Raw genomic sequence first — 27324 nt, 5'->3', positions numbered from 1 at the left:
TGGCAGAAGCTTAGCTGTAACAATTATACTGTTTATGAATAAGGCAAGATGGATTACAAGCACACAGGCTTTCCATATAAAGACTCATTAATGTATTTTTAAAAATGTTCTAAAAGCTGTTTGAGAGAATTTCTTTGTTCAAAAACTAGCATCACACACCTCCTCAAGAGCTCAGTGGGGAAACGTCCATTGTACCCAGACGTTTTAGGGAAAGGGTGGTGGTGGGAGGGGGGATTCCCTAAACAGCACTGAAAAACAGGTATAAATTTATAAAAATGCAGGAGCATACCTTCTGCCCAAGAAACAGACTTTTGGTGGACAGGACTGTGAAACCATCTGCAGGAGTTCCCTCTGTTGTACTGTCAGCACTGGCTGATTTGCTCACTTCTCCCTGCTTCTTCTTCCAAAAATATAGTTAATTAGTTAACTCAAGACTGAGAGAAAAACAGTTTAATAACACTTCAGATATATGACATGCCATAAATGCTTACCAGGCAATAAAATGCCAGTACAAACACTGGTGTTTGGATTTTATCCTTTAGTCTAACTAAAGTGACTGATTACAGCTGAAGGAATCAATAGGAAAAATTACCTCAACGTCTGCGTATCTACATAAGCCTTTTCTTGACTACGACAGTGCACAGTTCAGATGGCAGTTGTCTTAAATGTTGCAGGAAGACATATAAACAGCTCCAAACTTTTAACAGCTTTCTAACGGCTTGTGTGGAAAAAGTTAATGTATCTATTTATATGTGTGGGCAGACTCATTCTAAAGTAAAAACCTACTTGTCACAGTGAAAATTTTATCTCTTTGTGAAGGGAGGTGCTCCCAGATTTCACAAACTTATTTTTAGAAATACTGCTTTGAAACGTGGCGGTCCTTAGAGCCAGTGTCAGAATACATCTACCTTCTACCTACCTAGTACTAGGAAATGGGCTGAACAATTTTCTCTGTCTTGTTAAATCATCACCTTCCTTTATCTCCAGTAAAACTGCAGGGGTAGAGGAGTTCCCCCTAACCACCATTCCTTTTTTCAACTGTATTACTGAAGTAAAATAATAGGTTTCAGGAATTAATTGATTTACTGAATAAAAATGAGAATTAGGAACATTTTGAAAAGGATGTTTCATGAAGACAGTGAATTGACTGCTGTGGTTATAAACTCAATTGGTGCCAAAAATAGTGTGATATTTTCGATAAAATTACAACTAATGATTTTATACAAATACTTGGTGCCTCAGCAATATCTATGCTGAAGCTTAAAAGCACACCTGGAATATTAAACAAGCCACTGTTCTCCTATTTTCCTTTTCCAAAGTATATAAACTAAATCTGTGGCCGAGGAACTAAAATGACTCTGAAGCAAAGGTATATTGGTGCTCCTAGAAGCTGTAACCATGCTTTACTTTACACAAATGTTTTGAAAATTAGATTTTCATGGGTCCTATTTCAATTCCCCAGGAGTTTACTGTTAGCCAAATACCAATATAGTAAGCAGACAATACAGTTTATTGTGTGGAAGAAAAACAGAACCCCACAACAGACTTCCTGCTTTTGTAATCAAGTAGGGGAAAAAAATTCCAGATTTAGAGAAATTATTAGTGCATGGTTATTAGAAGCACTGCACTCGAAATGCCAGCTACTAGGTGTTCTAAGAAAGCAAGCTAAACTCAAACTCAGTTCAAAAACCAAAAAAGGGAAACAATCAGAAAAGTGAACAAGTAGACAATAACAAAGACACACAGGGTGATACAGAAGCTTTGTTTGGCCCGGAAGGCGACTTTTCACATGCATTGTCAATTTCATGTAAAATTCATGTACTTTTCTTCCTACTTTCATAACCCATTGCTTGACAGCAGTTTTTTTTGAAGGGAAAAAAAAAGATCCTTGGTTACACAGGCACACACAAGAAAGCTTCCCTACTCCTACAAACTGAAATGAAAAAAAGGAATATAGGAATGATCTCCTTAGCTTAAAAAAAGATGTTACTCTTGGTTTCCTAGCATAAGAAAAAGCTCATTTTGGTCCTCTTATTCTTCTCCTCACCTCCACAGTTTTTTGAATGAATTTTAATCATGAGGAATTAAAAAAAATCAAGTCTAAACACGGAAGAGTCTCATTTATAGCATACTAACAACAGAGAGGACATTTGTGGGTCTTTAGCTCAGCCAAAGAAACTGTGTACCCACAATATGGTTTCTCTGATGCTGCAAGATACTCAGCTACCTGATCTAGCAGAATTGCATCCTACTTCAGAAGGAGTATTTCACACTTCTTGGATTTCATCAGATCAACAAAGCCCATTAAAAACCCAACAAACAGCAGAAAAACACAACACCTGAAAAGAGGACTCTGACATGCTGATGCTGAGGACACTATTACAGCGCAAGTGACTTAGGCTGGTTTTCTTCAATATCTAAAATTGCAAATGTTGCTTTAGCGTGACTTGACTTTTGAAAAAAATACCCAGATTCCCTGTTTTTTGCAGACACATATCAATACTCGAACAAAGTCCAAGCAAGTTTACTCTGCCTAGCCCAATGCAGGCACCTGTGTGCACAGTCACAGCAGAGCTACACCTATAGCTGCTACATAAGATCTCCTTTGCCCGCCAGCAGGGCATGGCTAGTGTAGCCCCATACACTCTCTTCTGTCTCTTGGTGTCTCCAGCCTGTGCCCACCTAACGACGGTTTCATACAGAGCAGTGTTTACAGCTTGCCTGCCTGTCCAGCAAACCTGTGCTACTTCCAAGGGTTCTCACCCTTCCAGCAGCACTAGGGAGGGGGCAGTACTCCCCCTTCAGCACCTGCTTACACTGCTACCGAAATCACTGTTGTTACTACCACACAGATTATAATAACAAGCCTATCCTACTGAGCGATGCTCCCTGCAGCTACTACTAGCAAGCTTGTCTGGGTTTAAATTTTTAAACAGATTACTCTACCTTGGATTTCCTTGCCCCTTTCTTGCTGCCAGTTTTCTTTGATACAGTTTTTTTCTGTGACGGAGACTTTGCCTTCTTTGCTGGAGGTGGAGTGATGATGGCTTCCAGTTTTCCTTTTGATCCCCGCTTCTTTGCCAACAGCTCTGGGTGAATATTGGGTAACACTCCACCACTGGCTATGGTGACCCCTTTCAATAGCTAGTAAAAAAAAAAAAAAAGTTGTAGATGCCAAATCCCAGCATTTACTCATCAATAAATAGAAAGTGGCGTTTAATGCAAATTTTGTACATTGCCTTGAGTTTTAATGGGTTCTTGTATGTTTCTTAACACATTATCTTTGAAGAAGAGAGACATGAAACGTATGAAATGCTCACGTATTAGATTTTAACTATAAAGGGAATATGTATTCTTCTTGCACATATGCTTGTTACTGTCAGTATCTCTTGGGCTCGCACCAGATCTCTTTCTGTGAAGCCATGCAATGAGGACTGTTACCCAGCTGCCTGAAAACAGGACAGCCCCAGCCCCAGACGTGAGGGCTTTGCAGGGCAGCCTGTGTGAGAGAGATGGGACCCCAAGTCCATGGCATGGGACTGCAGTGGGTACCACGCTGTGGTGAACCCAATATATGTCCCAACTGCTGAATTTTCTTGAAAGTATGTTTTTAAAACAGATATTTTTTTTTCCTTAGAAAAAGAAACTTTAAATGGAGGGTAACATTTATACAAATCTCTATACCTGGAAGTCTTTCTTCAAAAAAATCTTTATGTAGTTGAAGAAAAGCAGATCAATATTCAAAAGTGTGCAGATCATTCAAGCCTTTAAAAGCAGAGGTGAAATATATCATGTTCTGTATTTAAAACCACTTTAACCCATTTTTTTATACATCTAACTGGGACTAATTCCCTATTTGGGAGGATACAAAAGGTGAGTATCAAAGTCCCTCACGTACTCCCACCTTCTGATTCATGTTTACTGCTCCCCAACCACAGTTCAGTGATGCTCCAAGCTTACAAAAGGATGATGAATGGAAACTATTATCAAATTTCAGACAAAGTCAGAAGTAAGTTGATTTGGGGATACTTTTTTCCCTGCCCCATCATGACACATAGGTTCAGAAAAAGGTGTGTTTGTCCAGCACCTCACACAAAGGTGCATTAATCCTGGCCACTGCCTCTGGCTAACACCACAACACTGTAATAATAACACCCAAATTTTCTGTGGCTAAGTTAAAGGTATCTTGAAATCTGCAAAGGACACAGACTTTCAAGAGTTCCAGAACTCTTAATTCTGTGGTAACAATGACAGACTTTGTAACAATGACAGGAGCAGGATAGGTCCCACTGAGTCTTAAGCTGCATAAAGGGGGAAAACAAAAGCCAACAAAAAAAAAAAAAGCATCTGCAAGATTTTCTCCACGTCTCTGTAGAATTTATGACAATATCCCACTCTAACAGAAGTGGTTGTAATAGCACAAGCAAATGTCATATTACATATCCATTGCATTTTCACATGTTTTAAGAGTCCTGAAATACATAATTAAGCTGAGTGCTGTAGTTAGTTACACAGGCAGCGTGTTAGTGAGCGAATGAGCAGTTTCCTGGTGGGCTACTCAATAAGCAGAGGTCTTGAGTTACAGTTCAGCTATATGGAAAGACAATTTAAAAAGCCCTAAAGGAAATCCTGGCCCTCACACGGCGGAGTTCTGTCTTACCTGATTTAATTCTTCATCATTTGCTACAGCCAACAGGATGTGTCTAGGAGTGACTCGACCCTTCTTGTTGTCCCTTGCTGCATTTCCAGCCAATTCAAGAATTTCCGCTGGGGAGAAAGTAAGCCTCTTTTAATTACATTGTGATCATTAAGAAAAACCAATGTGTTATTTAACATCCATGCAAAAAGATACCTGAATTACATCGTGTTATTCCTAACTGCTGTTCAATACCCTCAACAGACATCTAACTCTAAAATTATAATTTTCTTTTGATATGTCTGCTCATTGAAGGACAAATGCATACTTGAAGTCCTGTGGTCTAAACTTCATTTACTTTTTTGTCCTTTTAAAGAAGTTCCCCTAGATTCTTGATTTTTCAGTGTTCTTCTCAAGGCTACTGTCACTTCACCTCCTAGGATCCCTCTCCTATCAGGGACAGAGTATTAGGTGTACAAATGCTCTTTTTTTCCCCCTCAAACCTGTCATAAATGTAAGTTCTGGCTTGCAGTGCTTCTACTTTTTTATTACTGGAAAAGATGCTATTCTCAGTTTCTCATTTTTAATGTTATGGAAGCATGTAAGCACACATTCAAGCTAGAACATTAAGAATACACACTCTGCTGCTACACTTACTTAATGATTTTTTTTTTTCCTCTGAGAAGTTTTTGTCTAGAGAAAGTAATTGATGAATCATGTTTGTTTGCTCCCAGTAAATTATCTCCTTAGAAGAAATTTCCAGTCCTGACAAAATCCATTTAACAGCTGTGCATTTGATGGCTTTTGTTGGAATAAGGAAAGATTAACTTGCTCCCCTGCAAGGGTCTACAAAGTAAAAGGCTAGAGCGTTACCTGCTAACTTACCTGTCTTCAACTCAAGAAGCCTTAGGCAAAGAATGCAATTAATTACAAGAAAGTCTGGGGAACAATTAAAAAAACAACATAACATATTTATTTGACTTTGCAATTATGTGCTACTGCTGTCTCTATTATACATAACCTTTTGCCTCCCTCTGTATAGACTGTGTTTTGCTTTTGGTAGATTTGCTTCTACAAACCCGGTAATGTTTGGAGAAAAAAGAACATTAAAACGTCTTTTTCACATCTATTCTATGTTAATATATTAAAATGTAACATTAGAATAGGGTATGAGATTGATTTCAGATTTAATAACAGACTATACCACGAAAGCTCTCCCATAAGTTTGCTTTAGAGGCAAATAGAACTGAATTAAGATGTTAATTTGGAAATGGAAAAGACTAAAATCAAAGCCCACATGACCACATACCTTTACCATAACACATAGTAAATCTTAAGTAATACTATATAGCACAGACTACGGCCTTTCATTAGACTGAATTTAACATGATTCTCCAATTATTTTTTCATCGTAAGGCCCATAATAAGCTAGTTATGACACCTACTGGAAAACTTACAGCTGCTTCTGGATGTTCTATAGTTAAACTTCATTGAGGATTTTGATAGGTTTTCACTATTTTTGTGTTCTTCAAAATACACAATTAACTTTATTGTAGGGCAAGATAGAACATTAAGTTTAAGCCCCCAAAAGTAACTCAACATTTCATGCTGACAACAATTGCTTTAATTTATTTTTAAAGCAGGATTAGCAGGGTAAGGTCAACTTGACTATGCTTTCCACACCTCCAAAGAACTGAATTAAGCTGGCATAATCCTTTTCACATACTTCTGAAAAGCCACAGCTCAGACACGTGAGGTTTGGCTTGCATTCAGTACCGCATACAGCCGCCTGTTGTGACAGAAGACCTGTATCACCTTCCAACGGACAAGCTGTGCTCTTGGTTACACCCTGTGCATCCCCGCTAACCTCAGAGAGATTCTGTGTCACCGTAATAAGGCCAGCATCTCTACCTCTCTAGATCAGGAATTGTTTTGTTTGTATCTCAGGCTTTATTACCAGCTGATAAGCATGGGAAGGATTTGCAGCAAACAGCAGACTACTTTTTGGTTTGCCTCTGCTTCCCCCACCTCCGCTTCTTTACTGCATCAGGCAGCGCAAAACAGTTGGGCCATGTTACTCTCTGCAACTGATCAGCATAACTATGCAGACAGGTCATTTTGTAACTAAAGAGTCTAAGAAAGTGTTATGCCTGTAAAGCACAGAGGAATGTTTTATTTGTTCCTCATAAAACTAAAATGTCTGCCTCTTACAGTGGAGAACTGTTCTTGTAAGTGCTAAGCCCTCTTCCTTGGACAGGAAACTCATTTCGAAATTACAGTTTTCTAATGGTCCTTTAGGGAAGTTGAGGTACCCCACTTCCTTTTCAGGAACAGAACGCTTTGCACTGGCCTCGAGGACCACAAAAGAGGAGCTTGGGGAGAGGGAGAAAGGAGGAGGGCATGGAGGGTGGAATTTTTCTTCTAGCCTTCTCCTCAGTTCTCCAATAATTATCCAGTATTGCTTGTGCGTGCAGAGGGACCCGCAGCACAGAGAACAGCAACACTCAGCTTGCACACACGTCTGGTCGGAGGAGGAATTCCCCCGTTTTAAAACAGAAGATTAGGAGGTATTCAAGCTGAAGCCAACAGAGGCAACAAGTTTTTGATTTAGCACTGACAGAAACAAACCTAATCCAAACCCAAAAGATCAGAGCACTTACAAGTGCTAGAAATGAAGACTTTCTGGATCTGGATGGGATCCCAACTACCTGCCTGGAATTCGCTTGCAGGCAGCTTCACTTTCACATCTGTTTTATGCTGCTTTAATTCTAAAGATTTGAATGGTGTTTCATCCATGTTTTAAACCAATTTCAAATTAGATGAAAATCTAGCACGCTCTGTAAGGGGGCTGACTCAAATCTCTGGAATAATCGCTTTGGATTTAGGTGTGGAGCTAGGAAAAGCAGTAGATGGAAAAAGGTATTTAAAATTGAGACTGGATCTGAATTCTTAGGTCAGACCCATCTTTGGAAGTGCCATTCTACCAGGTTCAAAGGTTTGAGTCATTGAAACGTTCTGTTTCATTAAAGGTAGTCACGCAACAGTGGGGAAAAAACAGACATTCAAAAAATCAACTCCTGCAACTGAACAGGGTCAAGAGAGAAAGCTTTGCTTCTTAGTGTTCAGGCAAAGGAAAGTGTTAAGAGCTTCCATGACATCAGGATTCACTCAGCTTGTATTTATCCAGCCAGAAGACCAAAACGAGAACATTTTACAAAAATGAGGCCTCACAGAAAGGATGTAAGTTGCATAATGTCTATTCCATTCCTTTCATATATTTACTCAAGGCATTTCCCCCCTAGAGAATAATTACACCACCACTACTCAGGCAACAGGCAGCTGAGACACTTTACAGAAGTACTGAACACTAAAATCTCTGTTTTTTTTTAAAAAATGAGGAAAATACACAAGTTATGCAATACTATAAGAATTTTAAGGTATAATTCTTCAACTACTACATGTTGAAATCTTAGGTTAATATGAAGAGATACTCTTTATATTTACACAATTACTTTTTCTGTGCTTTTGAATAATTCCAAACCAAAAAAGCAAAACAACCTATATTGCTTCAACTGCAGATACAAAACAATCCAGTGAAAAAGCTGTGAGAAGTACACAATTAAGAAAGAAAAAAATTAAGTAGGAATGCCATGTCAGCATGTGATATATTCATGATTGGACAGCTGTTATGTAGCAAGAAAAGTGACAGATGCCTTAGAAATCTGACTATAACATGAACACATCAATTTGATTCAACAAACAGTTTTGATTAATGTTATTCTTCTTTTCAGTCATCATTAAAAGCAGGAGGTTAAAGTGGGAAGGGAAAGTCCTAGAAGTTAAGCAATCTTCTCTTAAAATTTAACTGAAAGGTAGTTCTCATTTATATTGATTGAAAAAATCTTTTGTAATATTTATAACCAGGCAAATGGATACGAGTAATGAAAACTGGTCTAAGCCTGTTCTCAGCACTTGAACCAAAACCGCTTTCCTTCTGGTGAGGTTTTTAGAAGTTCAGTTAAATATTTTTAAAGGAGAAAAGAAAACAGGTTGTATATCTTTGTACTTAAGCCTGAGATAAGACCACAGGAAAAGCTGTTCTCAAGGCATTTCCTACTCAAAAACAACCAAAAAGTGTTACAAGTCTCCGCAGAAACCTCATCGTGAAGCAAGTTTTCAGGGCGAGTTCCTCATCCTCTGCTTGCAGAAACTGATCTCTGGGCACCTCTTGGTCCTCCTGCTAAGTCCCCAATTTCATTATCTGCCTTTCCTGGTTTCACAGTGGTACTGCTCTGCCTTGAATACCCTTACTCTGCTATTTCAGACAACTTGCAAATTTTGGAACAAGAACTCAACAGAAGGTTAAAAGAAACAAGTTACTACTAGACCAAAACAAAGCAGGTACGGTAGCAACTGCAGATCTGGATGGAAACAAAAGCAAGTGCATTCTTCTCCCACTCCTGGAGAATGCTCTAGTTCATTTGTCCTAATTTTGAAACAAAATATTACTGGTCATTACTGAATAAAACTCCTTTAAAGCCTAAATGACAAGGCCTTTAGCTTATTGTGCATTCCGGGCCATAATACTTTCAAAATGTAAATACTCAATTCAATCTGGTCTGAGTTCATCCCCAAAATGTTTTTTTCTTTTTTTTGGTTTACATTTCAAGCTAAAACACTGCTGTTGCATTGAATCCCTTTGTCCACCTTCTCTTCAGGGAGATGAAATCATAGCTTTGAAAATTAAACTCTTAACAACTAACAGGTGATGTATTGACACGAGGCCAATTTGTGAACACACAAGTTTCAACAGGAACAAGTCAGGGGTTCTAAAAAATTTTGAAGCCTCTCCTCAGAAGAAAATTGAAAACAATATCCAGAAATCAAAGAAAAAATGAATATTGATACAATTCCACCGAGAAAACATGTATTTGCTACAAAGCCAACTACATGACAAGGAGTCTGTTTATTGTACTTTAAATTAATCATCCTTCCATCAGCATTTTATTGACTTCAGAATAATTTCACATGATTCCAGAAGGTTTTAACTCAATCAGCCCAAATCAACCAAGACTGCTAAGAGTTTCCTGCATTCTTCTCTGTGTATTCCACCCAATCCCTCCGGAATCTGCAGTTGCAAGAACGAAGGTAGAGTCATTTAACAACACTTTCCCTCTCATGCATTCCAATAAAACAGTTCTCAGCCCTGGTTCAAAGTCATGGAAATTTGATGCAGTGAAAATCAATTCAAGAAATTTTACTGCTTTGAGCAAGCCTTGATGAAACCTCAACTCTCAGCAGGGCAATCGTTCTCTTAGGATGTGATAAAAAAACCCCAAACCTTTCAGTCCTTAGTGTCTGAGCTGTATCAAAACTAGGACCCTTAAAGAAGAAACTGTTAACTTTGCCAAGTTATTGTAAGTTTTCCATTTCTGGGAGGCAGATGATAGACTGCTGTTTACATAAAACTCAAGTTCAGGCCACAAAAGCCACTTCCACTTAGAGCCTTCTGATCTGATTCACACTTCTTTTCAGCTCTTCTCTACACTTTAATACCATCCATTATTGTTTTTGTAAGAGATCCAGTGTTATTTAATGTCCTATTTTTGAAAATTTTCTTGGTTTACTATTGATCTATAAAAAGTATGAATGTCCACTTTTCAGGGAAACCAGAAAGTGAATGTCATCTCAAATGTTATCTATTATGACAGTCACACCCTGAGTACTAAGTTAAAAAGAGATAGCCTATTTCTTCTCCACTGACTTCAAGAATCCTGATATAACTCAAATTAACTTTTTTTTCTTTTTCAGTGGAGCTTCCTCTACCTAGCAGTTTACACTTCGCTGTTACTCCTAACAGTTTACATATGTTTCAGAAACGCACTCAAACATGGTTAATATAACTGCTGCCAGACGTTACTTGATCAAGTGCAGCATCTACACTTTGGTCTGGCTGTTACAAAGTACAGGAGACTACTCATGTCTTAAGACTTGGTCCTAGCTTAGTCTTTAACCATTGCAGGCACATGTTAGGAACTTGCATTTCCAAACATTAAAGAAGTGGCAGATACCAATCATCTGCTGAAACTCAGTGAACATTAATAACGTGATTAACAAAAGCAAAAGAGGAGAGGATTTAATATTGTAATTTTGGACTTTACTGAAGTGACTCCAAACCCTGGGCATGAAAGAGGAAATGGGTATGTGTATCAAGGGCATGCGCACCCACACCCCTACAAAGAGAAGCAAGACATACAAGTCAGTCTCAAAGGCTTTACTAAACAATGGCCAAAGCTGATGCAACCCATGTATGCTGTGCTCTCATTTTTATACTGTAACTCATTTCAACGTGATCTGGCAGATGGTGATAATGGTTTTATTAGATACTGCCTCTGCAGTGAGGAAAGTGGGATTCAATGTTTATTACTGAAAATACTACGACTCATTAAATTGCTGTTGTCTCAGTCTTCCCCCCACATCAAGTCTTTTTGTATCAAGATAGCAATGGAAACCATAATAAATACAAGTATCTGTAGACAAATACAACTGTTATTATTTATAAGAAAAATACTTATAAATATTTTTCCCCATTACTTCACAGAAGCAGTATAGGAGTGACTATACAGCACGTTCAATGCCTTTTTTTTTTTTTTTTTTTTTTAATAATCCGTGTCTTGAGAACAAAGCAGATAAAATCCATTACTTTGGATGTTCTGTGGTAGGTGGATGTATGGACAAGTTATAACTTCATCAGAGTAAAAAATACCTCTAGCCTGACACCCAGTCCCCAGCCACTGCCCAAGAGCAGGTGCTCAGGAGGATTAAAGGAACAGGCAAACTTGAAATGCTGTTCCCAGCACATGCCCTCTGATTTCATCCATGTACAACTAGCGGTTTCCCAACCTAGAAATGCCATCTTTGTGTTTAAGTCTCCCGATGGATTTTATTTCTATGGATGTGTCTAATTGTTTTCTGAAACTATTCATGATGGTTTGGTATTCTTTTCTGGTATCCACAACATCTTGCAATAACAAGGCTCACAACATTACAGACATTTTTGCAGTTTGGAGGACAAGTACCTCCTGTTTGTTTTAACAATATTGTTATTTCACTGTTTACTGTATACTCCCTACGTTTATTTTTCCCCAATGAGGTTTTATATTGAGAACGGAGTATTTCATCCAACTGCTCCTAAGAATGGACATGGATTTTCATCCCTAAAAAAAAATTCATGGATAAATGTACTGTGGAAAAAAGACTGAAGACCAAACATATAGCATAATCTGAACTGAGGCATTCTTAAATAATCCTTACAGAGAAAAGAAAAGGGGAAGAGTCATGCTTACAATACTTGATGTAAGAACTTCTAAAGTCTGAGACAATCTGAGGAAAGAAACTGCATGTGACTCTAGAAAGGTAGGATATCTTCCAGCTTTTTACCAATTTGTGCTACAACTATCAGTCCCAAGAATAAAGGGCCAAAGAAGAAAAGGCTTAAGCTTTCTAGGTTCTTTTGGTCTTCTCAAGAAGAGACACAAGCTAAGACAAAGATAAGGGTAGAAAAAAAGGTGTGGCAAAATCAGCCAAATTTTTGTTTTACACTTAAACTCCATTCTTCAAAACAAAGGGTGATACCAATATTAAATTGAGCAGCAATTTATAGTAGAAGCCATTACTTTGTTGCAACTTAGCCAAATAAATAGATCTAATGCCTGTTACCAGAATAAAAAGTATTTAGTTCTAGATCTAAGGATATTAAAATATAACTAAAATTTAATATTTTCAAGGGAGAAAATAATTCAGTGACGTGATGTAAAAAACAAACCAACCCAGCCCAGCATTTTTTGCGTTATCGCAATACGAGACACGTCACAATGCAAATTCTGATGCACATTTACCCCTCTGAAATGCCTATGTTGACATACCAGTATGCACCGTTAGGGCTTTTATCAAGAGAAAATGCTTTGGCGTTTATTGTTTTTCATCAAACCTGATCTCTGTAGCTTGGAGAATACATTAGAACCATAACCAGGTAAGTAATTTTGTATCAACTTAGCTTTTGTAACTCAAGAGACCCACTGAAGTTTATGGGACTACAAAGTAAAATAGGCACACACCGAAGTGTTTGCAATTGTTGGGGCCAAGGAAGGGCTTATCAGTCATGAAATCTCTTCAGTTATATATATTTGAAGCAGACCGATTCATACATTTGTAAGTTCAGAAAGTTGGTCACTCAGTAACAATGCAAAGTTTTATACCTAAAGAGGCACTTCTCACAAGCATAATGATTCTACATTGTGACAATCACTTCTCTTCAGAGCGTGACACAAGTCTCACGTAAAAGAGAAATGTTACAAAGGAGCTTTGCTATGCTGACATGTTCAAAAGGTCTCTGCTTGTGAGACTATTGCCATAAACAACCCTGCTGTATTTTAGGTCCAACATTAATCCATACTAAAACCACACTGGATCTGAAGAGGTAGGTTCATGCTTGCTCAAGTAAGGCACAGGTTCTACAAGATGCTAATTTATTTTAAACCTCTTTTGGGACACAATTTGTGGCACAACACCATAATAGGGATTAGTGTTTCTAAAGCTGTCTGTTTAAATAGAAGAAATGTATCTTGGTAGCGAATGCACATTTCAACAGTATCAAAGAGATACTATCAATTAATTTTGTTCTTAAATTTCATTACTCCCTAAGGACTGTTATTTATGGTAGCCTCCGAACGCCTGGAACTTGAATCTGCTTTTAACCTAATGCTTTTTTACTGTGGACCTCTGAGCTCCCCTCTGCTTCCAAGCAGAAGTTCAGCAGTACATCTACTTTGACAAACAGGGCAAATCATTGTTTTCCTCTGTGACCCTGTAAAAATTTTCAGCAGCAAGCAGAACACAAGAGGTGAACAGCAGTTCAAGTTGATCAGCTTGCACATCGGAAAGTGAGCATCTGAAGTGAGCAGTTAAACTTACTGCATTCAGGAAGGACTTTCAATTTGCAGCCAATCAGCAGCTGGCTTAAGAAAGTTTTCCACATCGAAAATTAATCAAGATGAAAATGCAACGAACTGAGCTCCAGCACATGAACCTCCATTAAGGGATTCTGGTGACATCAGAAAGCCTGAAAACAAAAACTCAGGTAAGCACCAGAATGCCTCAGAAGCCATTCTAACCCTGGGATTCAAAAGGTGCTCATTTTACATTTTAACAAAATACATGATCAACAGTACACAATGGGCAATAAAAATCCAGTTGAGAAATAAAAATCTAATGGAGAAAACAGACATTTAACATTTTCTCCTACCTTACTTCAGTATGTACAGAACAAATATAAATCAAAGTCTCATTTCTTCTGTATTCCTGTTCTCCTGCTGTTTTATAAACTTCTCCTTCTCCTCATTTGCTATGACATTTTGGCAATTGAAAATTATTTACAGCGTAGAGAAAACGATGGGGGGCAGGGGGAACAGAAATCACTTGCAGGCCTAGTTCTTGCTGCCTTTAAATATGCTCAAGAGATCTCTATTTTTTAAGGGCAAAGGAATCTTTTTCAGCTAGTAAGAAAGTTTGGACTATATTGTAACTGTGCAAGCTATACACATCTTAAGGGAATATATCTGATCACATGTATGGCTGGACCAGTTCTGACAAATACAAACCATACAAAACTTCACCTGAGTGGCTGCAATGCCCCAGATGAAGACAGTGGCCATCCTCTTGACTAACCTAGTATTTTATTTTTTACAGAAATGGATAATGATACACTACTTTGCAGTGGATTGCAGTTTTATGAAGTACACGTTAGGGAAGATAAATAGGCAATAAACCATTGTAAAACAAGTGCCACAAAAAGGAAAGATGACAAAAGGAATTACTAACACTGAACTTCTTGTCAACTTAAAGCTGTTGATAATGCTTAAAATTAATTCTGTGGCATAAGCAGAAGTTAATCAAATATTCTGACTGTTCCCTGCAAGACAGACAGCACTGCATGAACTGCTACTGCAAGGGCAGAAAAGAAAGAAGAACCATGCATTATGGTTCTTCAGCATCCATACTATTCCTCCAGAGCAGAGAAAGAAGTATATACACTTGCTTCAGTATTGGTAAAACTCAAAGGTACTTTCTGCACACTCACCCATGAACTTACATCCTATTTACAGTGGACATTACATACTATTTCCTTAGATGAAAACCAGAAAAGAATAAGAAGGTAGTATGCTTAAGAAACCGAACTGCATACACTGGGTGTGCTAGTGAGTTCTTTTGTAGCATTACTTGTAGATAACAAGAACCTTTAGTGAACAGGTAACAGAAGAATACTCACTGTGCAACCTGTTTATGTGCCAAGTATATTGAAATGTAAGATAAGGAAAAACACTTCATTAGCTGAAGACCAGAAGACAAACGGTACATCTAATAATATAGCAGTTTTATTATTATTTTTAAAGTTACTATAACAGACAACACAGGGAAGATGCACGCCAGCCAGTCCCTGTACAAGAAGCTGTCAGATGACAAGAGACTGAAAAGCAACCCAAAAAGATGCAGTTTTTAGTTCTCAGCAACTGAAGCAGCCAGACTAACTCCTGTGTGCTAAAACAGTGCATGTCCTTGCTAGTGGAGCTGTGCCGTGTATAAACATGCTAATACAAATAAATGTAGTTTGAAAAAGCACTTTGTCGGGCAGAATGAAGAAGGGCTTAAATTACAAATGGGCCCATAGACTACAAGAAATTACAGAACGTGTATTTTTACTTTCTGATGAGTAGCTGTACATACATGGTAACAGCTTCAAAGGTTACCTTCAAAGTACAAAATGGATAAAGTCATAACTACAGATGGATCCAGAACAGAACTCCAGTTCTGAACAGCTGGAAACATTGGAAGTTCAAATATCAAATTGAACCAAACCAAAACCCCAGATCTGAACATATTACGAACTAATTTTCAGATTTACATCAGAGGTAAACTTTAGCAAAGGCCAGCAAAATTTAGCACTTCATCTTCTAAAGGATTAAAGTCAGTGCCATATTCTGCACACACATGAACTAATTTTCAAACCTTAGTAGGTTCTATTAGGTCACGTCTCTGTCACTTCCCCCCCCCCCCTCCCCCCCAGTCTTTTCTGAAGTTCTTTCCTACAACTGCTTTTGATATTCTGTGCTTCTCCACTCCTTCCTGGATGCACAGGATTGCTTTTTTGATTTAGCCAATTTATTAGCATGCCACTTCCCATGGTCTCCTTCCTATTATGTCACGTTCCTGCTTTTATTTTGAAATGCTTTGATTTAGTCTCAGATCATGTGCTGACATGAGCATCTTTAAAAACTCTCCTGGAGAGAAGTCAGGATTTCTCTGGTTTTGTGAAGCAATAACTGCCAAGAGGTAAAAAGAACACAAACCAAAAATCTCCAAGCACCCCATTTCAAGGGAATGTTTCTGAATTATACTGAAAAAGATGAATGACCTGAAGTTCAGAAAACATACTGAGCATTAAAGGCTGAAAAATTACACTATATAAAGTGTGAAACACTTACAGAAAGAAAAGGGGGAAAAAAACCCCACCAGACTGAAACAGTCATAAAATATATAACTGTTACTAACTCCGTAAGGAAAGAAAAGAGTATCTAGGCTTTTGAGATGTATCTATGTGTAAGAATGTAACAAAACTCTGAGATACAGGATACTAGGACTATCTACTTTGCTTTCAGAGGAGAAAGAAGAAAAAAAAATTCTCACACCAGCTTAAAAACATTTAAAGGGAGAGAAAAGTAAGGTACTTTTGCCCTTAGCTCTCCTTCCCCCCTCCTTTTTTTTTTTCCCCTAAAGAAGCCACATGTGCAACTTTGGGGTTTTTAGTTTTTTTTTGTTGTTAACCTCCTCAGACAGTTTCCCAGGATGCACAGCAGTTAAAGAAACACCTTTATTTCCCCAGCCTATTCTTAGCTGCCTTAACCATCACTGCCTCAGTAAACACTTTAAATCAAACAGTTAACCAATAACATGTGCTGCTCATTAGCAGTGCCTTAAGCTCACCTGTATTGTTCTGTTTCTTTAAAAGGGCAGCATTCAAAGCACCCTTCACCCTAAGAAGCATTTTATTTGAGTTGTTATTGCTGTAAGCAGGAACCTGGCTGAAGGAAATGTTAATTTTTTAAGGCCATCTATGAAGTTTAAAAGCATTCTTTTAAAGAAAAGGCCCAAATAAAGAAAACTATGAACGCGAACAAGTGAAGAAAAAAAAAAAGGATATTTGAAGGCTGAGAAAATTCAATAATTTAATATGAATACCTTAAAAATAAGCACACTATTAATTATTTTCAAATGTTACCAGTCTTCGTCTTTACGAGAAGAAGAAACTTTGCAGAAAAAAAAATATCAGCCTATTTCTGTTCTTCAGTATCATTATAAGGTGTATCTAAAATTGTCTTAAGAGTCAGGTCACTTCGGTTTTAAATACTCCCAGCAAAGTTAAACCACAGGCTTTGCTACTTAGTGCTTAATTCAAAGAAAGAATGAACTGTATCTCTTCCTCAGAGGCTGAGCACACCATTATAGCTTAAAGACTACTGTCCCTTGAAACACATGAACCTGCTGCAACCAGAACATTGACATAAGCAGATGCACTGTACAAAGAAACACTGCTATGAGAAATGAGATCTAATTCAGGCTTTTCCTTACTCATGCTAATAGAATTTGTCCCCAAACGCTAATCCATCTAGCACTTGTGATTTTTGCTAGGCCTCTAGCCTATAGGTATATGCTTATAAGTCAGTCTGGCTTCATGATGTGATTAAATTGGTGGTTAATTCTTATCCATTTTTTAAAGTGTATTTTGTTTTAAGCAAACCAATATTGTGAAAAGCTCATATGTTGATGATATTATAGTTGGGGTTAATATTCTGTTAGAAGGCTACTTTTGTAATGTTTGTGGGGTAAACTTGCAACGTTTTGAGTCTCATTTGAGAACTTCTATGTAAAGATCTTTACTTGCATGCCTACTTGTGTATGTCTTTGGGCAAAGCATTTTCTTCCTTTGAAGCTTCTTTCTAAATGGAGGAAAAATAACACTTTCATCCTCCAAGAAGGTACTGTGAGGATAATTATTTAAGGTGTTCTTATTCTGATGTGATGCAAAAGGACTACAAATGTAAGCAAATAAGCTATGCTGATCCAGGGCAGATGAACACAGTGTGCATTTATACAGACTCAACCAAACAAATTGCAAACAGCATATGTAGTCTCAAAAATAATCTGTAAATTAAACAAAAATGTTTAAACAATGCTGTAAGCAATCTCAGCCCAGTGTAAACACTGAGCAGCTCTCCATTTTAAAAGGAATGTATATGCTTAACAGACAATTACAACCCAAACAAAGCCACCAGGCACAAAATTGGAGCAGGAAGGACTGCAACACCATAGGCCCAGTCCATGTGCATTGATGTTAGCAGGAATCCTTCTGACTGCCTATGGGGAAGAAGAGCGTTTACAAGCGGTCAAAGCAAATCCAGCGCTGGAGCGCACAAAAGCCATCAAAGTTCCAAGGCAGCGGTGGGCGTACCTTCATTTTGGCTTAGATGTGTGATCTAAGCTTACTTCAGCTATAACTTTTTTTAGTCATCTATAAATCAGAGGATCTTTTTTGGGTTTTTCTGTGCAAATTCAGTTTGTATTATTTCACATTGTTCAGCAAAACCTACCAGTCAGATATTCCAGTACAGCAGCCATGTACACTGGAGCACCAACACCAATTCTGTACTTCGGGTGGCCTTTCTTAATGTAACGTAGCATTCTTCCAACAGGGAATATGACCCCAGCCTTTGCAGAGCGGGAAGTCTTGGTTGACTTCTTCTTTCCACCCCTGCTGGACATTTTGTCTGTATTGGGTCTGGAATAGCCCTCTACAGAGGGGAAGAAAAAAAAAAAAAAAAAAAAAAGGTTATCAGTAAGGACTGATGCTGTAATACCCATATACTTCATTTCAAGACAAATCAGTATTTTGGCACAGGCAATGCATCAGGGTGCCTAAAACACACAGACAAGTTGCCTTTTCAGAGTATACACAACAAGAACCTAAAATGATTTTTCACAGAATGTTTACTTGCCATTGTCATCTTGGCATAATTTTATACAGTAAATATATGCCAACAATCATAAACATAGTAAATAATAAAGCCAGATAAATTAATTCGTATAGATCTGCTTTGGAATTACTTTTCTGAAATTCCTAACAGATTAAACCCAGTACAGTTACTGGAGCAAAGACTGGTAACTACCTAATGTAAAACAGATCTGCTGCACTGAAGCAGAGGATGCTTTCTGCAAGGAGACTGACACAACCCTCCGCTCTCTGGGAAAAACTCTTGACTGGGCATTTTAACATTTGTGGTAGGACTGTTTTGCTCATGAATAACTACGTTCCTAACTAGGAAAACCTGTATCCAGTAAAGCTTTCGTAAAGTATATTCACCTTCCTCAAAAAGCTGTATTTTCAAGCATGTGTGAATTTCCAAGACAAAGGCCTATGCATAGCAAAATACATGTCCTGTATTTTCTTCTATTTTTAGAAATATCTGAAGTGAACCCCTTGAGATTTGAACCTACCGGAAACCAGCTATCTCCTCATTAAAGACTGCACTGATTCAACATGCCCTCTAGGAATTTGATGAACTTCATCTGCCACCTTTCCTTAACATAACGTGGTCTAATCACCCGACAGATATCTAACAACTGTATCTCAGTTTATCTCGGTGAAGAAACCTACTGCTGATGCAGCTGTCAAACATATTTTTTTCTCTCTTTGATTTCTGCTGAGGCTGTAAATAGAAGCTGACAAATCCAAAGAGGTGGAGGGTTTACAGGATCTCAAGGTATCTTTGAAGGTTTAAGCAATACACTGGGTTTTGAAATTAACTCAGAGGAAAGGAGATGGTCCCCATCTCCCCCTCCCTCCCTCCCACACGTCTGAACTCTAGGGAAAGCAGCGGTATGCATCAGTGATACATACACTTCTGTGCATCCTCGTTCTTTCCTCACTGCAAAAATCCTAGTACAAATGCAATTTTCCTGGTATTTATGTACTCCACAATGAAACCCCTTTAAACTTCCTTTCCCATTACACCATTTCTTTGCTTCCTTTCTTGTTTTTCTCTCATTTATTCTGAATTCTGTCCTTGTCCTTATGAACTTAACTATATTTGCCATACTTCTGAATCCACTACAATTGAGCGAGCTCACAGTTAAGCAAGACAGGTTCACTAACCCCACTTCTAAGTTTTGCAACTTCTGTTCTGTGCTGACGTGTCTTGCAGTCTTTTAAATCTCAATGAGTCACTGAGATTCAGACTACCTATCAAATTAAGACCACTCAGGATAACTAAAGAAACATAATAAATAAGTAAATAAATAATTTTTCTTTCCACTTCCACACTCCATTCAAAGAGCCTATACTTGCATAGCACATTAAGTAAAATAAATGCGATGGGCTTACTGCTTGTTAAAGGTAAACAAAATAATCCCATTTTAGTAGCTCAGATGAAAGTCACACCACATGTATGAAACTTATGTCAAAAACCAGACAGGAAGCTTTGGAAGGGGGAAGCCATCAAAAGGGCTGCTTCTCCTTTCCTCTGCTGTGAATTCAGCTCTGTAACAACTATTATTCTGCAAAGAGGAGAACAAAAGCCAATTTCTTGCCTTGAGAAACTGCCTAACTTGAGCTCACAAGTGTTTTCAAAAACCTTCCATTTAATTACATTTCTCATCTAGTTAGCTCTGTCTTTGTTAGCAGGAAGGCTGGGTGTGGCTTTGAGTTGGCTATGGACTTTCTGCCAAAAATTATTTTCATAATCCATTTTCCTCAATACTACAGATGTTTAATCCCACAAATGTCAAGAAGTTCACTGAATCAAACACCAGAGAAAGTGGGCATGAGAAATACCCATGTTTCTAGCTATCCTCATAATTCCTTTGGTTTGTAACCGATAGGTGAACGACGAAAAACTTATTTTTTCTAGTGAAAACCTGCAAGACTTCAGCAGTGAATTTCTATTAACCATTTAGCTTACGAGTTTATGGGAGTGTCAGAATAGCTGGAAGAGAATATGGAAATCTTTACTTCCTGAAGTATTGCTTTTTTCTTTGGGAGAGTGTCATCTAGCCATCAGTTGCTGTAACATTTGGACCAAAGTATGAGTAAAGTATGCAGCAATAGAGAATTACTGCCAAAGAGGCTTTGAAGGAGCTGGAATAAATACAGCTCACCCAATCTAAAAATCCAAATGGAAGACACACATGGATGACCATGCTGTAGCTGGTAACAGAAAATGAAAGAGCACTCCCCTTTCATTTTTAGTTCCAAGAAAATGACTATTCATCCAGAAGGGAAGTGGTTCCTTCATATATTGAAACAAATGGGTACTGTATATCACTGTCTAGATACATATCATTTATCCATAGCAATGCTAAGTTTGTTGTTAATGTACTTTCAATTGTCATTGGTCACGCTAAACCAACCTCCCTTATAACACCCTTGAGCAAAACATTTTGCTGTTAGTTTCCAACCTCTTTCATCCAGTGTTCAGAAGATGTTCTTCCCTTTAACATGCCATTTCTACTTCTACCTTCCAGTCTCCTGCCATCTGTGGCTATCTAACACCTACACATAAATAATATGGTGTCTTTTTTTCTTTCATAATAGGCTTATTTTATCACTTCTGCAAATTCTAGAGGTTAATTTCCCCCTTTATTTTATACTCCTGGTGACACTTCTCTCAATATTTAGGATAACCCTGAGCCTATCTCAACAATTAACCTGATCCTCTCATATTGTACGTTAACAAGCTTTCTAGCTGTAAGTTTATTTGTGAGGACAAATTTTGCCTGAACCAGAAAGGTGAGGGGGCTTGCATATTGAAAAAAAAGCAAGAACTTCTGGAACTTGTAGTACTAAGAGTGAAATGCAATAAAGATGAGTTTCAGAGCTTCTTGTCTCGAGGATCCCGTTCCTACAACACGTAGCGAATCACAGTATCTTTAGATGTTGAGGGTGGAGGGAGGGAAATTCCAATTAAGTTTCAAGTACCACTTTTAGTTGTGCCAACCATGTAATCTGGAAGGGGTAAAGAGAGCCTGGCATGGAAGATCTTTTTCAGGCTTAATTATGGATTCAGGATCATTACTCTGCAGAACCTGTTTGTCCTGCCTTTGAGCTAAGGGATGGCCCAATGAGCTCCTGAAGTCTCTTCTCTACTTCTAGTTCTCCACAGCACAAGAGAAGGGAAAGAGAAGAGATTTCACTTGCAACAGCTACAAAAACATGTATTGAAGTTAAATGCAAAGATAGCGACAAATCAAAAACTAAAGAAAACTGCATGCTTTACATGTTCTCAGTTTATCTTTCTAACACCAGATACTCTGGAATGCTGCCAACATTAATGAACCAGAGCTGTTTGCTGAGTCACTGCTAGCCAGCAGATGAGGGAGGCAACCAAAGGGAACCTTATCACATGCGCCACAGTTCAGACAAGATTTGAGCAGGGTAATTAAAAAGAAAAATAAGTCAATGACAGTCAGTGGACCAATCCTTTCCTTTCTTTTCCCTCTCCTGCCTTTGCAAGGGAATTACTGAGAAACTTTACCAAATACATTGCAAAGTCTTCAAAGATTTGACAATAAAATGATTTTGGTTATATATGACAGTTCACAAAATTATCACTGCGATAATCAGGGGATATCACTGAGGAGTTAAATTACCCAAGTTCACCTTTGACTTCAAATCAAGATTAATGCTATATTCAGAGAAACTGAGGCTGCCCCATTCCTGGAAGCGTTCAAGGCCAGGTTGGACTGGGCTTTGAGCAATCTGGTCCAGTGGCAGGTGTCCCTGCCCGTGGCAGCGGAGTTGGAACTAGGTGATCTTGAAGGTCCCTTCCAACCCAAACCATTGTATGATTCTTCAGTGGCTCTGCTGTGCTTGGACACAAATTGCCTTAGTTGCAGAATTTAGCACCCGATTCATAGCCTTTTGAAAATCCCTTAAAGACTGTGGCAAGACTCAAACTGCTTTCTAAGATCTCAAAATTCACAGAAACGAGATTTTGATGGTAGATTAATTTCACTCAAAGCAAAGATTCAAGCTCCTCTGCTGTCATGTCTTTGCAAGCCAGAAATACATTTTCTAAGAAACAAAATAATATTAAGGTGTAGTGATGAAATCAGTATAAGTAACATCTTCCTGTTTGAAATTGGCTATAGTAACTCTGGTTGGCCATATTTTTCTCTATAAAGACAGACACTCCACTAAAACACGCTTTCAAATGCTATCTTCTTAAAATGAGCATAGGCATCTTTTTCTGAAAGGTTTAACATCACATAATTGTCAAAGCACAGCCTGCACATCCTGGTAAAGTGATACCTAATTTCCAAATACCAGTACTTTATTAGCTCAGCCAATTTGACACTTTCAACAAACAGTGGTAATGAAAACCCCCTGCTATTAATAGTTTTCAGGTACTGGTTCTTAATAACTTAAATTACTGTGAATGCTACTGCTGTCGGGCAGGGACTGGTCTGATCATGGGCTTACACTGGCGTATTAACTGCAGTCAGCAAACAGATGATTAAATTTACATCTATATCATCGCATCAGTAAGTGTGGTGGGATCCAGGAGACCATTACTACAATAGTTTAAATACTAAGATTTAGTAGTTATTTTTCCTCTTCTTTCCAGTACAAAGACTAAGTGGAAAGTTCATTTTTGTATCACAAGAGATTAACTGCAATGCTATTTTCTTTCCATTGTTTTGGAAGATTAACAATGTAAGTGCTGCCATTCTCTCTTAAATCTGTTTATGTAGTATAGTAATAGTCACTTGCTGAACTCTTTTTGAAAAGGTGCGTTTGAATTTGCTTTGACAACTAACTTGCTCTGTTCTTGGCTAATCAGAAGCTAGTCTGGCATATTTATAAAATGCATTGCTTATAGAGTCAGTATAAAATGGTCTCTAATAATGCTTGCCTAGCACAACAGTGTCTCAGTCTGTGACTGTGGTTTCTAGGTACGACAGTAATAAATGAAGAGCTAATCACTCAGTTATGGTTTGATCTGATGTGATTTCAAATTTTAGCTTAAGTGCTTTATCAAAGCAGTAACTCCTTGTGGTCTGAAACAGAGGAGTGAAACCAGTTGTGAAACAGCCATTCCAGCACTATATTAATTTCTCATCTGAGAAGGTAGCACCATACATACATTTATGTTCACTTGGAAAACTGAGAGAACATTCCTCATCTATGACTGCCCAATAGGTGTACTTTCTGTTGAAGATTAATGACACTAAAAGTCCCACAGTGATAACATAGAGGATGGGGAAAAGAGTAATAACATTTTCACAAAATCTGAGTGCAAAACAAAATACTGTTGCACAATCATATTCAACTGGCAAAAGTCTCTCCCTCCCACAATGGGTCTGAAACCCTGAAACAAATATCCCCTTAATGTGCAAACGTCCACTATGAACAGTACTGGGAGCATGACAAGAGTTTTAGCTGGGCATCCTGCCACCAGTAGTCAGGAAAACGTAAATACAATTGTCTTCACTGACCACTGCTGGGAGTACTAGCATGAAATCAAGCCCATTTGTTCATTACAGGTTTTTGTATACTAGGTAGGAGGCATAAAATGTGATCCAGGACCTTAAATCACTGGATCATTTATTAATTCAATGTTCAGAAAAACTGTTTTGAAGAACATTTTGAAAAAAATATTTGCCCCTTCACATTTCTGGTAGAAAGCAAAAAATGTACTAAAGGATCCACACAGATGCTTCCAAGGAAAAATCCAGATGTAGAATGAAATTTAAGATAGATGCTTTACTGCTGAGGAAAGGGAGTGCAAGAACTTGACCCACTGAGGCGGCCATGAATGGTGTGATTCTAGCATCACTCCTTTTGGAGCAAGGATCAAGAATGAATCCTGATCATCCTCTCTTCAGAATGGGTCTGGGTAAGAAACTGTAAGTTCTTTACATGTTTATAGTGTCTTTCCCCAACAAGCAAGCAAGCACACACTGCGCTCTTTCAACAAACACTGCATTTTTCTTTTTTGATTTTACCTCTAGGCAGCACTGAGCTGACAAAACCTAACACTCACTGCACTGCCCACTGGGTCAATATACCCTCTCCTAAGGGAGGCTCTCTCTGGAGGATTTTTTTTTCCTCTTGTGGCACCAGTTCCAGATTCCTGCTTTATAACCTTGCTGGGGCGGCACTACTTTTTATACAGAACAGACAACAGGCCTTGATCCTGGCTGACAGAGTTGTACAGAAATACTTCTGAATTTCTTTGAGAGCACAAGATTTTGACCATTCTTCTGGAGTGATATCACCTATCTTATCAAGGGAGTATCTTTTATCAAAGCTTGTTGCTGTACATTGGTATTTTATCTGATGACCCAAGCAACTCCTACAGACAAATTTAAACACGCTGATTTCTTTTAAGACTCACTTGGCAGTGGTGGACTTCTCTTTTTGCTAATGCTGATGTATAAAATCAGCAGTGCTTAAGCACTCTTCCTATATTATTGTCATTAGGCCAAATTCTAGTCTTACTACTATATTTCAGATGCGTTATAGCTTAATCTACACTGTCAAATCTGGCTTTACTGGCAACCTGAAGGGTATGCCTTTCACACAATGAAACAAAGTTACTCTTTAGGAATCCAGATGATACATAACAGCAAAACAACCTGCAAAGATTGCTAAGTAAACATCAATATAGTTTCTTTGTTTCAGAATGCTTGAAAAAAAACCCAAAAACCCCAAACAATAACCCAAACAACCGCCATCAAAAAAACAAACACACTGGCCAGTTTTCTAGGCACTACTGGATACAAAGTATCTTGTACCCAATTGCATTTAAATACATTTTTTAAAGCAACTGTAATTGTTTTGTTCCCACTTGAATCTTTTACCTCTGGGTGGTACCCAAGACTCTGGATTCTGCTTTTATTAATTGCTCACTTGCTCCTTAGCTCACTTATTTCTTCTACTCTTTGGAATGGGGGGAGGCAGTGGAGTTGCAAAGTTCCCTACAGACCTGTTGCTAAGTGACAGCCACACACAGTCCTGGGGGAAAAAATGGTCGTCCATTTGTATGGTCAAGAGATAAGTAACAAACCTCGTCCAAATGTATTTCAACAGTCTCCTTCCATCAACATAAATGAAGCAACCTTAGTTTTACACCACCCCACTTGCATACAATCTGGCTCCAACTCCTGGCTTCAGGTGCAAATTCACAAGGCCTTCCGCAACTTACTTTTAAAGATTACAGAGGAGACAAAAGGATTATAGGAGTATCTAAGTTACAGAAAGAGTTTGTTCCCCTTACTGTCTCCTACATGCGCAGACATATCAGTCTTCGGTCTAAACCCAGATGCTCCTGCGATATCCCTTGTGCTGAGCCTTAGGAACCTGCATTCACCTGCGTCTTGCAGTACTCGCAGTCCCCTATGAGGAACACCCACACCTAGAGCCAGGCCGTGCAGGTTGCTCAGATCCTGCAGGCAGACATATTGCAGGCTGTACGAGAAGTGACAGGTCGGAAAGAATAAGGGGCCCCCGTTTCCAGCCGAACACGTATTTTTACCACTCGTGGCACGTTTTGCTTACGGTTTTAAAAACGTCATTTGATTCGTCTTAATTAAGTCATTCACATGTGGCAGGTAACTTTTACGCCACGGTTTCTTCATCCCGAAGTGAAACACGCTGCAGACACGCTCTGCTGCTTTTCACTTGCGCTTTACGCAGCTTCTCTCGATTATCTCCCCCCGCCCGACGACCCGAGGTGGGCAGGAGGGGACCGGGGAGCCCCTGCGTGCCTGCAAAGGCAGAGAGAGGCGGGGGAGCCGCGGCTCGACACCCCCGGCCGTGCCTGCAGCCCCCGTGCGGGGCGAGCGCCCGCGGGGCGGCCGCCGGGCTCCCTCCAGCCCCCGCAGCGCAGCCCGGCTGCGGCTGCCACAGACGCCAGCCCCGCCGCCACCATTTCGCTGGGCGCGGGGCGGATCGCCTGCCTTCGCCCGAGCCGCAGCCACCACAGGCAGAGCCGACAGACCGCCCGGCGCGCCTCGAGCCCCCGGTTCTCCTCAGGGAAGGCCGGGGGCGGGGGGACCGCGTGCCCCCCTCCCTCACAGCCCACCCCGGCGGGCGCGGGGCCGCTGGCACCCCGGGCCGGCTGCCGCCCCGCCGCGGCAGAGCCCCTCGCCAACCCCCCCAGCACACACCCCCCGCCTCCTTCCCCGCACGGCGGGCGGCCCCCCGCGGGCGACCCCCAGCAGCGACTTACGGCGCGGCCTCCGGCGGCAAGATGTCTCCCGTGGGCCGGCGGCGGCCCCGCTGCCGCTGCCTCCGCTCTCGCCCGCGGGGCCAACGGGAACGGCTCGACGGGCTGGCGGCGAACTCCCACAATGCCTCGCGCGCCCGAGCGTCACATCCCCCCCCAGCCCCACGCGCGCCCTCCTCCCCGCGTGGCCCCGCCCCTCGCCCCCCACGGCGGCCGCCGGCCCGGCGGGCTCCCCGCGCTCCCCTCGGCGGCCGCCACCGCCCGCTCCCGGCCCCGCGCTCCCGGGGGCCTCGCCGCAGCGGCGCCCCGCCGGCCTCCCGCCTCGCCGGCCGCCAGCGCAGCCCCGCG

The 27324-nt window shown here is 39.8% G+C and overlaps 1 protein-coding gene across 5 annotated transcripts in view; it reads right to left on the bottom strand.

The window, feature by feature from the left end:
* The window catches only part of LOC130153529 (core histone macro-H2A.1), a 47228-nt gene extending 20116 nt beyond the window's left edge, over positions 1–27112 (bottom strand). For 3 of the 5 annotated variants that reach the window (XM_056348468.1, XM_056348471.1, XM_056348473.1), the window contains exons 1-5: positions 26980–27112; positions 18340–18540; positions 4661–4767; positions 2947–3144; positions 290–400 (exon numbers count right to left, since the gene is read on the bottom strand). In XM_056348468.1, the coding sequence (XP_056204443.1) occupies positions 290–400; positions 2947–3144; positions 4661–4767; positions 18340–18511 (588 nt within the window). In that variant the 5' untranslated portion in view covers positions 18512–18540; positions 26980–27112. The remainder of the gene's footprint in view (positions 1–289; positions 401–2946; positions 3145–4660; positions 4768–18339; positions 18541–26979) is intronic. The other 2 variants (XM_056348469.1, XM_056348472.1) reach the window with 1 other exon arrangement.
* Between the last annotated feature and the right edge of the window lie 212 nt (positions 27113–27324).

This window comes from Falco biarmicus, chromosome 8, assembly GCF_023638135.1.
Source record: "Falco biarmicus isolate bFalBia1 chromosome 8, bFalBia1.pri, whole genome shotgun sequence".
Classification (NCBI taxonomy): Eukaryota; Metazoa; Chordata; class Aves; order Falconiformes; family Falconidae; genus Falco; species Falco biarmicus.
This window is presented reverse-complemented; position numbering and strand designations above follow the sequence as displayed.